This window comes from Physcomitrium patens, chromosome 6 (genome assembly GCF_059467195.1).
Source record: "Physcomitrium patens ecotype Gransden chromosome 6, ASM5946719v1, whole genome shotgun sequence".
NCBI classification, from domain to species: domain Eukaryota; kingdom Viridiplantae; phylum Streptophyta; class Bryopsida; order Funariales; family Funariaceae; genus Physcomitrium; species Physcomitrium patens.
The window spans coordinates 15,274,675-15,292,249 of NC_143415.1; the positions used below are offsets into that span (position 1 = coordinate 15,274,675).

The 17,575-nt window shown below is 40.9% G+C and overlaps 1 protein-coding gene across 2 annotated transcripts; it reads right to left on the reverse strand.

Moving 5' to 3' along the window:
* Window positions 1-366: 366 nt before the first annotated feature.
* On the reverse strand, window positions 367-6,422 carry LOC112283632 (auxin response factor 7). 2 transcript variants are annotated; one of them, XM_024522613.3, is made up of 13 exons: window positions 5,912-6,422; window positions 4,872-5,177; window positions 4,543-4,656; window positions 4,307-4,363; window positions 4,030-4,182; window positions 3,757-3,841; window positions 3,473-3,563; window positions 3,051-3,215; window positions 2,712-2,831; window positions 2,359-2,588; window positions 1,321-2,153; window positions 1,024-1,211; window positions 367-890 (listed from the first exon to the last, which is right to left on the reverse strand). In XM_024522613.3, the coding sequence occupies exons 2-13, from the start codon at window positions 5,025-5,027 to the stop codon at window positions 755-757; spliced, it is 2,328 nt and encodes a 775-aa protein (XP_024378381.1). In that variant the 5' UTR covers window positions 5,028-5,177; window positions 5,912-6,422; the 3' UTR covers window positions 367-754. The 2 variants fall into 2 exon arrangements, with proteins under 2 accessions (XP_024378381.1, XP_090107534.1); XM_090251408.1 differs by lacking the exon at window positions 5,912-6,422 and adding an exon at window positions 5,531-5,669.
* Window positions 6,423-17,575: the final 11,153 nt, after the last annotated feature.

Genomic DNA, 17,575 nt, shown 5'->3' on the forward strand with positions numbered 1-17,575 from the left:
AATGTAACCACTCAGTCTATGTAAGTGAACGCAGAAGGTATATCCTGTCACTGCCAGAATGGGGAACAATGGGAAATAAATATGGCCTACCAAAGCGGGTCCTTCATCCTGACGAGTCGTGTGCATCACTTTCTCATCTGATTCTCAAGTCGTCAACTTAAGCTACGGTGATTCATGTGATGACATGGTGCCATGCAGAAATTCCGCGGTTGACGGTGCTGTTTAACTACTTTACACTCACTTAGTGAATATGATGAGGTCCCGTTAAAAAAACCAAAATTTTGGCTACTCCTGTCTAATCCTCTTCACCTAGTCCTTTCAAGCGCTACAGATCAGGAGTACCACAACACAACAGACAAGTGCTCATTAGAAAGACTTTTCACATCTACGATCTAAGACGATGAAAAGCAATAGCATTCCTGAAGGAACCCACTTCACAATGCATGGAGTCATACTAGCACCAGAGGGTGCACACCAGTTCGTCTTCCATCTCTTGAAGGCTCTATAGATACTCGTAATACTTCTGCCGCTGTATACAACCTACATTTATCATAAACGTTCCCATTACGGCCTGTAGCAATGCAATGCTGTACACGGATCAGGCTTTTGCAGTCAAAACTCTCCTACTACATAGGAGAAAAGCCTTTCGTCCCTAGCCGCCAGTTCTGAATTGGAGGGCTGCAGTCAAAATCTCACAAAAACAAAAAGGGACAATATGAACACTCAGTGCCACATCCAAAATGAGAGACACCTTCTAGCCACTGCTCTGAACTGCAGAAAGCCAATCATCGTCCTCGTCACAGTTGTTCATGGGGAGTTTTCCTACGTTCTGTCCCGCAGCATCTTGTGGAGACAGGATCTTCAAGCTCCGCACACAATTGCAGAACTCCCTGTAGACAGAACAGTCAGGTGAGGGATAACGCGGAACTATAACAAGATGTTCAAAAAATAGACATGAGGGAAAGGTTTCAAGCCTTGGGACCGCATTGACAACAAATCACGTTACAGAGTAAAGAGACTTACTCCCAAGGATCATCCCCCACCAGGAGGACGTCATTTTCGTGGTCAGTGTAAACAAGCTGCCAACCCTTCGTAACATCATCCAGTTGACCTTCAAGGCCAAAAAGGGTCGCCAGCATGCGTCTGAGAGCGGCGTAACTGTCACACTTTTTGAGATCAACGGTACGACCGAATTTCCCATAATAGTTCACCTGCATGACGGAATCGGTTAATAATCCAGATTCAAAAACGCCAAACATTGTCAGATCAGAATCTAATATCGAGAAAGAAATGAAGGAAAAAGAAGAAAAAAAAACTTACTTTGGTTCCGCTCCTCACTGGAACGGTGGGCGGCTGGTATGCTCCGTTTGCAAGCTTGCTCACGTGGGTATCGACAGAGGTAGGGGAAGTGAGGTCAGTGGAAGACCAGGGACCAGATCCTTCAGAATCTTCACAATGAGATGGCGCTGACGAAACAGGCGCAAGCACCGCCTTATCAACCAGATTAAAGCCAAACAACTTGCACTGCTGTTCTAGTGCTGGAGAGGTGTGAACTTTCTCCTGCTCAACCTTATCCCATGATCCAAAGGACAGGTTTTGTGCAGGTGTTAATTTCGGATCATTGTTAAGCGAGGTGATAGGCAGTTGGGTTCTTCCAGAACCCGGGAGAGACGTGACCCCAGTACCATCCGTTGATTTGGGATACGTCAGCCAACTTGGCAAAATCTTATTACAAGAAGGCTCTCGAAAATGATGAGCAGCTGTCGAATGGTTTCCAGGACCCACGTATGGCGCACAGGACACACTCGACACGTCGTTGCTGAGAGTTTGATCCAAGCTGCCAGATTTTACAGACAGCTGCAGGTCAGTTTTGTCTGCTGGCAGGGGGGCAAATGGTGCCATAGATGGTAGCCTAGGACTAGAGTATGGACTAGCTGACATGCCACAGGAGGAAACATCTGGACGTTGTAACCAAATTTGTTGTCCAGTACGGGGCGGTTGTTCCTGCTTGACAGCCAATGAGGAGGTCCGGGAGGATTCGATATCCCCGTCATCGTCATCTCCTATACTCAACTCATTTCGAGGATCATGAGAATGTAGAATCCTTGCCAACTTGTTGGACTGCTGAGGATCTAACACACTTTGACTGGTTCCTGCACATCACAGTAACTACAGCATTAGGGTACAGTCGAGTTGAAGGTGGCAAGCGTGCAAGATCAATAAAACTGCCATACAAAAACCTAAAAGTTCTGAATACATTAGCCCTTCGTGGAATGGAACTATGTCGCCTAGACAGATGTAGGGAGATGGTAAATTCTGAACATTCATCAAACATTCATTCAAGGAAAGAAAACGTACCCTGCGGGGACGAGTCTGTCACAAAGGTAGGTGGTCGGCGCTTTGGCCTAGGCCCCACAGAAGGTGTGGGCAAGGTGGAGATCGGCACAAAGGGCTCGATCTCCCATGGTGATACCCTTTCGTGCCTTTCACTAGCTGATTCGTCCCACTCCACTTTCATGGACCTCCATGCTGAATTTGGCCATTTCAGTGGGTCGGCGTCACTCACTTCTACGATGGTACCGGAGTACCTGGACACGTACATGCAATTTTCATCAAAACTCTTCACAACATATTTGAATCCCAGCACAGTAGTAAAAGTAGACAACTAGAAGCAAGGTGAATAACTAGAAGAAAATACGAAAGCATCGTACCTCCTCTCAGTTGACTCATCCGATTCAAATTTCATCTTGAACCGAGAACCAACTGTCAGATTGTTCTCTTTGGTCTTCAGATATTTATGATAGGGTATTACAAATTCAGATGGACTTGTCCTGCGCACATTGGGACATTAGCTATTTCTCAGTTTCTAACTGCAATAAAAGGAGAATAAATCATATGTTCTGGATTAGATTCACAGGAGGTTGGAGGTTCTTCAAACGAACATCGGTATCAAAGTCATGAATACAGCCGGGCAACTCTACACTAGATTCCAGTACTCCTGGTCGCACAGTTTTATCAAATTCTAAACCAATCTCAAGTACAAAACAAACCTGGGATTATAAATCACGCTGAAACGCAGCCTTTCAGTAGCTGCATGAGATGCCGCAGCTAACACCCCAAGATGCAAGTTCGCATTACTGAAGTGAGTGGAGCGTGTTTGCGGCAGTTGCTTAGATGCTCTACGTACTCCAACTCTGAGCTGACCATTTTCTCCACTGAATGACAGATGTTTCCATTATCAGTGACGAGCAAGTTAAATCACAGTACATACGAAAAACTATTCTTCGTCGTCGTGTGTATCTTAATGAAGCAGAGCATGAATTCTTAAGAGTCAGAGAGTGCTCTACGACACAAAAGATCCTAAATGAAGTCCACTATTTGAACTGGGAAAGCCAGCATTCCAATAAATTTTATCTGCAGGCTACAATTCCCATCCGAACAAGAGGAAATGAAGTAAGACGTCAAGACTTACCGTAGGAAAATCACAGTGTCCCCAGCAACGAGCCTCTTTTGACTGACAAAAACACTCCAACCTGTTGTTAAAAGATGTCTTCGTGGATGACCTGTACAGAGAAAGAGAATTAAAGAAAAATATCGCTGGGCTACGAACACTGTACTTTATCTACAACACTAAAAACAATTGGGAGTTGAAAGTCAATGGCATACTTCTAAAAGAAAGCAATACAGGTATGCGAAAAGTGACTCTCAAATACATAAATACCATAAATACATAAATATCACCAAATACATAAATACCTCGATAAATATGACGAAAGTTCCACTCCTTGCCATGCAGATCCTTAGCCACAAGCTCTTGACATGGAGGATTCATGCTGTGGTCCTGGAATGGCCAAAAACAATATAATTAGATGAAAGTGCTCTAAAATACTTGCACTTCCCATGATTATTAGAAGTCCATCAACCACGCATCGTGAGGTACCGAGAATCATGTTACGCACTTAGTGGACCAAGCAAGCAATACTTGGGGATATTACGTATACACGTAGGTCATAAGAAAAGATAACTCACAAGCAAAGGCAGACAATCTTCAGCAGCTCTTCTGGGCACCGAAAAACCTCCATGAGTACTCGTATCACTCGCAGTCAATGTCTTACAAAAACTTCGGACGTTCTTTTGCATGGTTGGAGGTGGCGCATCTTTCATTTCTTTAGTAAACTCCGTCTGCCATGAGAACATACGAACTGTTACTCTTGCCCAAAAATGTGAGCATGAAGGATGTTAGCACACGAACATAAACAAGGTTGAAGTGTACGAGATGGGAGCAAGATTGCATGCTAAGGCTCACCTCGTATTGCGGGGTGAGATCCATCTGTGCGAACACCTCATCAGTGTGAGGATCCGCCTGCACAACCACGAAGTGATTACTTAGACTAGGACAACCACACCACTCGTATTTATTACAAGAAATTCCAAAGATTAGTTGGCGGAAAGTGCGCCATCGTTATGGAAAGAATTTGCGATGCTAGGCACGATAAATAAGGCAATACATGTCAGTTGTCCAAATATTCGAGTGCAACTTACTTGCAGCTCAATCTTGCTTATCTTGCAAAGCAAATGGGCGGGTAGATTTGAAAACTGTTTCGATGCTTGATAGACATCTGCAGCGCCTGCGGAATCTGGCGTGCATGCAACTACCTGCCCCAGCACAGCAGTAGACTTCGTCAACACTAGGGTGAGAGAAGAACAATCCTCGAGTATCACCGCTTCTGATTAAGGAAGCAACCAGCTAGCCCAAACTAAGTGGTAACGAGGATCCCTGAAGAAGAAGTCAAACCCTGAGGCGCGACAAGTAGGATAAATAGGAAAACGATAATTTCGTATAGGAAGGGAACCAACGCCAAAATACACACCTGCTCAATATGTCCTTGTGGCCAGTACATCACATGGCTGTCAACTGGAGGCAGTTGCGTTAGAGGACCAGCACACGCATGCCATAGTTCACAGTCCAACTCGTCCATTTTTGTGGACCCTTCATCGAAACCTCGCATACCTCCGTAATATTGCATCCTCTCTTGCCTGAGCGCCGACTCTGAAAGCTCTCCGATGCGATCTTACGCGATGTACATTCTTCAAAGAGAATGATCAGAGCGTGCGAACATAGAACCAATGTGAACTTCCTACAGTATTCACCAGGCTATGCTTTACTTATTTTTGACCTGCAAAACAAACAGTCTCAAGCTCAATACTCAAAATCTCTAGCATTGCGCCCGACCTGCTAGAACTGACGCGGCCTGTAAACTTGCAAATTGGCCCTGACAGACAAGACAACTTGAGCTTGCTGTTGCGAAGCACGGGAGGCAGCTGTGATCCAGTGTACTGCAGACTCCACGTATCCAACTACGCTACCACCGGCGGTCGAAACACAAACTTCCTTCTCGTACACTACGCTAATCACCGATCACATCCTACTGGTTAAAATCACCATATATCCGCCACCTAAACTGCCCAGAAGTATTCTCTTGAACATGTACTCAGAGCTCCAGACAAAGCCACAGATGGGATAACTTACACAACGACATCGCCTTCCTCGGAACAACCCCTCCCCCATTCCCTTGCAAAGAACAACACTAATCTCTGGAGCTTCAAGAACCACCGGCTGAAGATGAATTCTACAAAACTTGGACACGCTTCCTTGCAGCCCCTCAAGCTCTACACCAACAAACCCTTCTGCACTGCTTTACATGCTATCATTCACGACGATTCTCCCCTTTAAAGTGGGGCTCGTCTTTTGCCTCCACCATCAGAGCTCCCACCTAGCCCCCATAATTGCATTTCTATTCGGTAGCCATCGTACAGCCGACTACCACGCATGCTTATGCATTCATAAAGAACCAAGGTTCAAGTCTCACTCTCATTGTCTCTCTTGACACACTGTTACCAAGGAACCCACCTGGGAAGTGACCTGTAACTCGATATCTTTCCCGTATGCTTCCTCCTTCACCAGCTTGAAGTTCATCTCGATGCACCCTCACGTCCTCAAACAACAACGTCACACGCCAGCACACCAACGTTGCAACAACGCTGCACACTACACTACCCCGCTGTGCTCTATCGCTCGCTCTCTCTCTCTCTCTCTCTCTCTCTCTCTCTCTCTCTCTCACACGCACACTCACAGAAACAAACAAACGCACTATCACACACACCCACACACGCCGCTTGCTTCCTATGTATGCTCTTAGCTCACTGGAGCAGGCGCAAAACCCCAAGATCTAGCCGAGGAGACAGACTCGCTCTGCTTGGTTATCCAATTGCTGGGGAAGGTTAGTCTTGATGATGTTGAGAAGAAGAAGCGGAAGTCAGTCGATTGATGATTGTGTTTGAGAAACGAAGTTCTGCGCATGAACATGACTTTTGACCAAAACACGGCTGCGAATTCTCTCCGTCCTGGCGCACTCTCATCCCCTCTTCATTTTCGTCCCCGCTCCTCTACAAATATAGGTCATTATTCTATTCCCAACACCATAGCCCACATCTAATGCCAACACTATTTACAATCCCTGCCGTCTCTTGCCTTGCCCACGCCGGTAGCTGCCCGCTGCCCCACCCTACTGCGAGCATGTCTCCAACATATATGTATTCCCAGACCGGACAAACCCTCCTCACCCTTACTCTCTGCCCGGTCAGGGAGTGAGTCTCGCCGAGGGGGGAGACAGACGGACTAACTGGGCCTTTCTCCGAAAGTTACCAGTCTCCCCCAGTTATCACTAACTAGCCTTTTTTTTTGTGACTTTTGACCACTTCACTTTTCACCATCGCCATCTGGTTCTCCCCCTAAGTATGCATCATCGCAGACTGGTTGGGTAAATCCATTATCCAAATCCCCATTTCCTCATCTCCCTCTCATCATTTCACATCTTTGTCCAATTGGCTTTGTGCTGCTGGTCATATGCTATAATAAGCCAGCAGCAGGAATCCCAATGAAAAACCTGCCTTCCTCCTCCCCCCCCCCTCTTTAGCTCCACAGACGCTGTGTGGGTGATAATACTACCACAAGTAAAATGACACTATTGAGGATTCACTATTGAGGGGTGGGAAATGAAGGGGTACCTGTGATGAGTGCTGGAATGGAGTGACAGTCTGATTTTGAGAGGCTGGGTGAGTTTGAGTGGCAGGCCTGTCACACATGATTACCTACTCTCTCTCTCTCTCTCTCTCTCTCTCTCACTCTGTCTTTGTTTGTTGTATAGTGAGGACAGGGGGTGGGCATTGCCTTACTGGGTGGCAACAAAAAGGCTTTTGTACCATCTTCCATCCTTCCTTCCTCTCCCCCTTGTGTCTTTCATCTTCAGTGCCAACACATGAAAAGCATCCCCCAAGAGCTCATGTGTTCACTGTGCCTTCCAAAGTCACCCTCCATCTCCCCTACCCACTCAAAGTGAATGTCACCTGGTGCCATAACAGTGATGCTAAACACAATCATGGGTCCCTCCCACCCCCTCTCATCAACTTTGCATGTGGGTTTATGACCCAACACCCCAATGATTTTTCTTCTGGCTTGCTCCCCCCATTTGGTTGTTCCCCTACACCTCTGCCCACTTAACCCTTTTGTTGACCCCTTTCCTTTTATTACACAAACTTTGTGGCAAGTGTTGTTGTATTTGCAACTAATAGATGTATGGAGCACACAGAGAGAAGGAATAGAACTCACTGTCTAAAATGCCACAAGCTGCTACCCCAGTTTCTGAAGAAAATTCGGTCTGCCTGCCCTCTGTCTGTCTGCCCCCTCTCCTGAAACCCTATGTTTCCAAGAGCAGCAGCCGTTGGTTGGCTAAGCAGCCTGCTCCCCCCCCCCACATTTTCTGAGGGGGTGGTGGTACTAACCTGGAGAAACTGAGATATTGGTTGCTGTTTCTTCTTCTTTCACTTCTTCTTTTTCTGGATTTTATTTTGGGTGAGGCATAATCCAATGGAAAAAAGTACAATATAACATACCTCCATGTCTTGGGGGTTACATTGTCTGAGTCCAATCCATTTAAGTGTGTACATAGAGGAGGAAGAGGAGGAGTAGGAGGGGGGGGGAGGAGTAATGGTAGTAGTACCACCAATGCCACCCGCCAACTTGGCCTTGAAATAAGGAGGATACCCCCCCCAATTGATCTAGAAGCTTGGAAATATGAGGACTCATTTTTCAAGTTGCAATTTTTATTTATTTTTTCTATTTCCTTGTCAAAGCTCCTCGTTGCAAGCAAACGAAGAGGGAAAAACCAATACCAAAATTGAGGGTTATACTTTATTTCTTTCTTTTTCTATTTAGAGTGAAAGGAGGAAAATAGGGAGTAGAGGAAATTTGTCACAAATACGGGTGTGGCCATTAGTAGGACAAGAGAAAGCGGCGGAAGAGAGATGGATTTAGAGACGCGGAGGGGAGTTGGGCCTTCCTTTAGATCTGGGAGTATCATGCAGAGTTGGATCCGGTGTTCAATTGGGGGGCTGCAGCCTCGAAAGGCATATTGGGATTTGTATGAAATTAGGGGGGGTGGGTGTTTGGCGGAAGAGGGGGCCAAATATAGGGGGACATAGAGTTCGCTGAAGTTGGGGTCTAGATAGCAACGCTCAAAAGTTGTGCATGATCCCCCAATTTAATATTCCCAGCAGGCGGAGAAAAAGTGGTTTTCTAAATTTATTTGTTGTTCATCCTTTCCCTTCACTTCGAATCCCCGTTAAATCAACCGTCCCTCGGGGGTTGGTCAGCTTTGAAGGAAACGCCAACGCCAAAAGTGAAAACAAAAACTAAGTCTTCGACTGCCCTCAAAGTAATTAAGAAACACAATATAAATAAATAAATAAATAAATATTATACTTGAATGTACACACCCAAGTCATCGATATCCTCTTCTTGTTATTTTTAAATAAAAATATTGTCAGATTCATTGCAAAATTGTGTGGTTTTTTTATGAATTTATCACAACATTCTACACAATAATATGTGTATTTAATTGATTAATTATGATATTCAACCTTCTTTTTTCCTTTCTTTTTTTTCTTTGGGATTATGAAGGTTTTTTAATTTGATATTCATTAATTGAAATGTTTCATCTTGAAAATTTGCAACAATTATATATTCATCTGAAAACTAAGTTTTGAGCAAAAGGATGAGCTTGGAGGGTTGTTGTTACAATTTATTTTATTTTATTCTATTTTATTTTTTAAAATCAATATGCTGGTGACGTGAGTATTGATCAAATGATACTTTGTGAATATATATATATATATATATATATATATATATATATATTTCAATTTTTCTCACTGGAAATATTGTATATTTTAATAATATATTGATCATATTGATGGATTTTTTACATGGTCACTCAAACATTAAAATATGTGACTAAATATATTTACAAAAAACTGTACTTACAAATCAAAATAGAAAAAAAAAAAAAAAAAAAAAAAACCCACAAATTTCACAGCAAGTAATCAATGGTGACATGTGTATTTGATATCAATGTTATTTATCATGGTTATAAAATTAAACACACAAATACATAAATTATGTCAAACTTCTATTGAACATAAGTTGGTCATTTTGTATTATAGTCATGTTTCCTGGAAAAATATAGATTAAGATAAAATTCAAGTATGACTATACAAGTATATGTGGAACTCACCCTAACTTTGTAGTTAATCCTTTCTCTGCACATCTACACAGTTATACAAATGCCAGTAAATGATAAAAATCAACAAATATACTGAAATGTAAGCTTCTTATAAGATCCTGAGTCACATATTGTAGCTGGAACTTGTGTCAAATGTTCTGACAGTTTTAAAAGTTAAGTTATATGTTAGTATTTTTTTATTGCTGTTGTTGTTTTTTAGCATACACAATGGTTATGCTTGTGTATTAAAAACTTGTTTGAACATGTACCATATTTTATGTGTAATGTGTAGCTGGCTGAGAATGAAAACATCTTGGATTTTATAGTATATCAACTAATCAGACAATACTCATGATGATCCATACAATAAGTAGAATGATACACAAAGAAATGTATGGGCTGAGAATGTTTATAACTACCATCAATTACACTCACTTCCACAGACAACCACAGACATTTTTCCATCAATTTTGATTCAAAATTAGAAGAAATGCCTTTATTCTCCATCACAACTTGTGGTGTTTTAGCTCTTTTTAACACAAGCACATGTGAAGGGTTTATTTTGCTGAGTCACAGAGTGACCTGGTACATCACTGCATCACCACCCATTTCAATTTATAAAAAAACCTGCATAGAGATTGAATCTACATCACCATGGTATGGTCACCAGTATGGCAAAGAGTTAAGCACAGCACAATGTGGCATTTCCTAAACTCAACACTGTCCAGCTTGGCAGTTCATTAAACACAGAAAAAAAAGTAGGAGAAGTGGGAAAATACAGTACTAGGAGAAGCAAGATTAAAAAAGGAGAAGAAATTGTGAAAAGGCTCATGGGGGCCAGGTCAGCAAATGTGGCCACCCTTTGGAAAAAGGTTATTATAGTCAAATTAGTTGGACACTGGAGATGATCCAATTTGCCATATTTCTGAGGCTCTGCATTGAAGCCAACAATAAACAGGCCCCTGTGCACAACCACTCTGTATGAAAAACTGTTGGAAAAAACAAATGCCAGTGTGTATGCATGTTTGTGTGTAAATATACATGCATGCAAATAAAATGATAAAAAATAAGCCTTCTTTCAGTATACATTCAATCAAAATAATGCCCAACTGTTTACTATTTTATGTTTTTTTTTGTTTACATTATTTTATTTCCCCACTTCCCCTGAGCAACTCTGAAGCAAATGTGCAAAGTTCCTGCTTAACTGCCAAAAACTGATAACACTTTGAAGGACTCTCTCCTGTAGCTTCAATTTTCCATTCATGGATCTCTTGTGAATTCTGAGTCTTGAAACCCATATTCAATATTGTGCAATTGTCAAAGGACATGAATGCTGTACCAAATCACAATGGACATCAACATTGTTTTAGATCATGCTGACCCCTCAGATCCCATGTGCTGTCATGGAGAAAAATGCAACACAACTGTGGATGATACTCTAAACCCTAATTTCTCACTGACACTTAATGGGTGGTGAGGGAGCCCACTTCTGCCCATTCAATTTCTCATGCATTCATCCATTTCATCCATTTCATGTGTTACAGAGGGAGCAGTGGTGGTGAAGATCCAAAGCACACATGAATATATGTGCACCCCAGTTTTGATCCTCTCATGGCATCATCTCTGTAGCAAGCAAAATAAAACACAGGAAAGCCAATCCCCCCCCCCACTCCTGAGAGAAGGTAAGGAGGTGAGTAAGGATGCAACACCACTCACAACAATCCATTGTCTTTGTTCATCTGTCCTTCACTTTTTGTCATGATGTCCATTCCTGCACTGGGGTCCATAAACTCCCAATAAAAAAGTAATGTAAAATAAAAGGATATCTTTATTTATGATATATATTCACATATAATCAAGAACAACACATTGTCTTTGAAAGAAGAGATATAGAAAGAAACTATAATATGTGATATGGTATTTTATTTTAAATATTTTAAACATAATAAACAAAAAGGATGATTAACACTGACTTATCAAATGCTTCTTCGGCTGTAATTTGGTAATGCACTACTGTGAGTGAGAAGAACATGTAATTAATCAAACTTGAACCCCTACAAATCACATCGAACTCCAAGTCCAGATGTGTGGGTATATGCACATGAATTATTGGGTGAACAGATCCAAATCCTACATCGAAAATCCACATTAAAGTTTGGTGAAGGCAATGAAAAAGGGGAACAATGTTTTGCAGTTGGGGTGATACCTTTGAAACATTTCAAGGTAAGCTGAGTTGGCATGAACCTATGCAGTCTGGGAGCACCAAAAAAGCCAATACAGCTAGAGCTCCAAAACAGCATGTTCCCAACACAGGAACCCACGTGGGTTTTGAAAAAGTAAACTGTGGAGGCAATTTCTCCCCCATGGCAACATGGTTTAAGCATGTATTTTTGTCATAAACCATTCTCAAAATATCTACTTTACTTTTAATTTTGAAATTAATGAGGCGAATATATATTTGGACATAGTTACTCATGTATTCAGTTCGTCTTGATATGATTTGAATGGTAAAGTGCTCTCAATTATCAATACATATAAAACTTTGTTTCATTAATAATACAACCATGACCCAGATCATCTTAACTGTTGTAAAAAACAATATGTCTGTATCACATCCATACAGTCAAGTTCGCTTTGCCGTGAGGTTATCAGAATTTAAGTAGTCTTGCTTTTCTCAGTGTATTTTCTCTACAGCGAATGCAACGGGTTGTTTCAAATAATATACACCGTTGAAACGCTCTACTGGAGTGAGAAGGAAGATGTTGAATGCGGTGATGCTGTGAAGCTTTGCGAGGATGTGACGACGCGAAACGTTGAACACTGAGCTCAAAAGCTCCCACACACTCCCACGCAACATTCGACCCAAATTTCCGCCATTTCTGTGCCGCGCCTAATCCACAGTTGTCTCTTGTGTCCGTTTCACTGTACGAGGTTCACAAATTCATTTTCAAGCTTTCGATTTAACCACACCCTGTTTTGTGGGAGCATAGGTGGAGACCAAATGGATGGAGGCAAGATTCGACGGGGCCCAATTCAGGGGACTTGGGGTTGGGATGAGATGATGGAGTCGTCGTCGTTGGATGGAGTGGCGACCATCTCTGTGCGTAAGATCAAACCCTGATCTGCAACAGCCGCAGCTGCCCCAACAGCACTCGGTCAGCTGTGGCTCAAAAGCGAGCAACTTTGTCAGCCCACAATGCAGGATGATGGGTCCCGGAAATGGGCATTAGCCAGAGGAAGCAGAGAGAGCAGCTGGAAATAGTGAGCCAGTAACCCAGAATAAGGGTAAAGATTGGAAACGCGAAAACGCCATTACAGAAGCCAGAGCGGAGCTGCCGCTGCTTCATCTCTCCCAGCCAGGCTCCAGCAGCGACAAATCCCGCAACACTCCAGGGGGTATTATTCCCGTCCGGAACCGCATTTCGCTGACCACGGTGGCTGTTGCTGCCTCGTTGATCCGCTGCGTAGCTGCAAACCCTAATCCATCCCCCCGTGCTCCGGGCTTTTCCTGCTTAGTGGTTTAAAATTATAATATTGAATTTACATTTGTTTTTTAAATGGTGCAAAGTGTACATGAATATACGGTTGTTTGTACTTGTACTTTAGTGCAACGAAGTCGGAAAAAAAGAAAAAGAAATAAGGATTGTAATATTCTAAACAATAGCTATTAGGTTTAACATGTCATCAGAAATGATTGTCAAAATCATTCAATTTTGTTTTGTTTTGTTTTATATTATTTTTCTTCTTCTTTTTCTTCGTGTTTGAGAAAAGCAGAAATTTTAAATGCAGGTGTTTATATATATATATATATATATATATATATAGTGCTAAATAAAACATGTGGTGTATGTGTTAGGATTTGATATGCTTAATTCAAATCACCACGTGAGAGTCGTTCCAACAACACATTACTTCCAATCACAATAATATTAAGTTTTGCATAACAATATTGAATTTTAAAAGTGCAACGTTGTTACAAAAAAGGAATCATTCAAGTTATAATTTATTTTTTTTACTGGGGAAAAAATACGAGCCAATAAATATTTAAAGTTTAATGTATCACCCACCCTTAATGATATGTAGCTAAAGCAATGTTTTATGTTAGTTTATGCAAATGAACCAAAACAATCATATGCATACATAATACTCTAGTAATTATTTTTATTTTTTATTAATATGTTGTGAATGTTGTTATTAATGCATAATGTTTACTTCTAATTGAATTCTCTTCACGATTCTATTTAACCTTCTGAGTATTATGATAATAATAACAATAACAACACTAAGACTGATAATGATCTACGAAAGATTCCGTGGTGTATGATCCAACTATTAATCATGTAAAATATTCAACAATTACACATGTATATACATATATATATATATATATATATACCTTCCTTCCTTCCTTTCCTTTCCTGCTTGTTCTCAACTGCGTCCGACTCCGAACTAGATGTCCCTTACCCGCCGATAGTGCGCCGCTACACCCAACGCCGTTGCGGATCAACAAACAAACAAACAATCCATCCATCCATACCCCACCAAGCTCGATTTGCCCGGGTGGATTCGCGAAATGGGGCATCCTCTCGTTCTCAAATGAAAGAGGAAAACGGAGGAGGACGAGCATCGGAAGGAATCCTTTTGTTGTTGTTAGACAATCAATCGAGAGAAGAGGGGCTGCTGACGAGGCGCGCCATTCCCGTCCACGGAACCTCCTTGCAGCACGCCAGCCAGCCAGCCAGCCAGCCCAAGATCCATCTAATTCCGAAAGCGAGCAAAAAAATAATAAAGGGTGGGTTCCTGGGCTTGGTTGGTTGGGGCCCATTCTAGCCGCGTGGCATTAGGCAGGGCTAAACGACCAACAAGAAGTTTAATGGAATCCAGCTTCGTTTCCATTCCTGGGGGTGGTGATGGGGTATGGGGATTGCGGGAGGGAGGGGGAGTGCTTCTGATGCGTGGATCAAGTCGGTATGTGGTGGGTCGGTTTGCGAGGGTCATGAATTAGGAGACCTGCTTCTACTTCTTCTGCTGCTATTGCTCGGGTAGGCCCCGCGCTCCATTAAATGCAGCCGCCGCGGGCGATGAATGCCTCTGGCTGCCACCTAACCTACATTTTTCCACTCTTCGTCTTTACTGTGGCTCCCTTTATCGCCAGCAAACCCCCCCCCCCCCGCGCACGCGATTCATCTGCACGATTAACATTCTCACTTATGAGTATGCATTCACACTCGCACATCCCAAAGCTCTAATATGTCACTGACAGTAGGGATTTCAGCTTGTTTCATTCATCCCCGCGAGAGCTTCAGCAAAGGCAAAATTCTTCCAACGCTTGTACTCTTTCAGCGATGTTTATCACCTTCTTCTTCACTCTCTCTTTCTTTCTTTCTTTCTTTCTTTCTTTTTTTTTTTTTTTTTTTTTTTTTCTTCTTCCAGCAAGGAGAAGAGGATTTTTCCTGAGCTGAGTGGTGGCTGGGCAAAGCTGTGGGTTCCCATAATCTAGAGCAGTGCTTTGATTACCATTACTCAGCTTTACTAAGATGTTGGTGGGTGGTTTGGTTTGGAGAACCATACTTACTGGTTCAGTGTGTTCCCAAGTGATTCAAACACCCAGCACAGTTCTAATAGCCAATACACACAGGAAGGATTATATATATATATATATATATACATTAACACACACATCCATTCATACTACCATTGGAGGTCTTTGATTTGCTTCAAAACTGGGATATAAAAGCAAGTTATGCATGTATGCATATCAAGTAATTCCACAAAGCACTGTCGGATGAACAATGTGCATGCCAAAAGAATATACCTGTAGCAGGTTACTTATTGTTGGTGCATGTTTTTACACACACACATATATATATGTATATATATATATATGTTACTGTACATTTGGATGCTTGAAAATAATACAAAAACAAAACAAACCCCATGAAACCAACACACCCTGAACCACAGATGCAGATGATAAAAAAGAGTATTTCTCTCATTGTAGATGTTGCTAATTTAACCAAAGTGTGGTATGATGAGAAGGCAAAATCAATTACAATACTTGTGCAAATACAATTTCTTTTTTCTTTTTCTTTTTTTACATTGCAGGAGACTTCTTGGAGTAGTGGAAAGATCAGGAAACTTTCTTTTGACAATGGCATTTGTGACAAATAAATTACAGGTCTTGCTATGCTAGTATTCTAAATACAAAACACACGCATATTAAATAATGGCAAGCATAAACAGATGGAAGAATGGCAGCGATTGTAAATGGACTTGAATATCTTGTCACTTGAAGAAATTCAATACAAGTGAGGAATGTGGATTATATGTACTTGAGTTGAGTCATACATGATTAGTCATTGTTTAAGGTAATAATCAGTTGGGGTGGACCATGGTTTCAGATTATTTTATTTTATTTTATTTTTTATTTTTTAAGAGCTTGGATATATTCAATCAAGGTTGTCAAGGTACTGGCTACAGGTGCATGAGGGCCAGCTCCATTGCTGATGTGGCTTCAACATCTGGTGGCTAATAACAGGGTGGATTAATATAAATGCCAAGTGGCATCTCAACATGGAGTATACATAACTCTTGTGGACAAGTGGACTTCAGTCCTGTGCCCATCTGCATCTTTGCCCCTCCACCCCATTAATCCTTCATTTGATGACTTTCTTTGAATGGAACTTGCAATGAGATTGGGGTTGCTCATTCCAAAGCACAGCCACAAGTACTTGCTTTAAGGTTAACTTTCAAGTATTTGTAAATGAATTCTTTACCCCTGAGCAGTGTGTGTGATGTAAAAATGTTCTCATGCATACAAATAGTTGATATTAAAAAAGTTTTGTTAGTTCTACTTTTCAACATTAAATAATTAATGTCTTGATTATCATAAAGAAAGATGTGTATGGAGCTTCAATTTCCTTTTATTATTATTATTATTATTATTTCCAAGTTCTTTGAAGACGTTTTTTAAAAATAGAATGTATTGGAAAATCACAATCACTCTTGTATGAAAGATAGCAAAAATATCATTTGATATATATACACGCATGTTCCATGATTTGATAACATCTTAGAAATCAGCACCAAAGTCTTTTTAAAAAAATTACAACCAATGAATTTCTATGCAAGAGTTATAATGTTGACAACAACATAGATTTTGATTTGAAGGAATATGTACTATTTCAAAAGTGTGCTCAAAGAATAAATCGTAAAATTATAAGTTCCAAAAGAATGTGTAATTTAAGGACAACAGATCAAAGTGCTTGTCACTAGACTAACAAACCTGTTCCAATGTTTTTAGAAGAAATAATGAAGAAATGACCTCAAAGTCTTTTCTTGGGGGGCAGATAATTTGGAAAAAAAAAAAAAATTAAAAAATTAAAAAAGAATAACCAAGTTGCTGTTTTTCATTGATTTTTGTTCATAATATATAGAATCATGTTCTAATAGACTATTACAAATTGCTTCACCTTTCTTTTAAGGTCATGCTTGATACTTTGAATACTTTAATACATTTTCCAAATCTACTGTAATTGAATTGATATTTGAAGTTTTACAGCTCAATCCTCTTCTATTTTCTCTGTTGTTTGGTTTTTATAGATGTGGGCATGTGCATCATGATTTTATTTTATTTTGGTTTTACATGACTTGCTACTAACCTTAATATTATTTCATGTATGCTGATTAGATTGTTTCAAAAGCTGTTCTTTCTTTATTATATATTTAATGTTGCTTTTTAAAAAAAAATTATGGATTGCTTTTATGATCCTCTTCAAAATTGTGCTGGTTGAAATTTTGCACCTTTCAATAAATTTTCAATTCATAGATAAGGATGTACAACACACAAACAGAAATCACAATTTTAGTAATAAGAACAATAGACAATTTAAAACCATGAACAAAATTAATTTGTAACGATGGGTTTTCAAGAGAAACTGTTATGCTAGACAAAG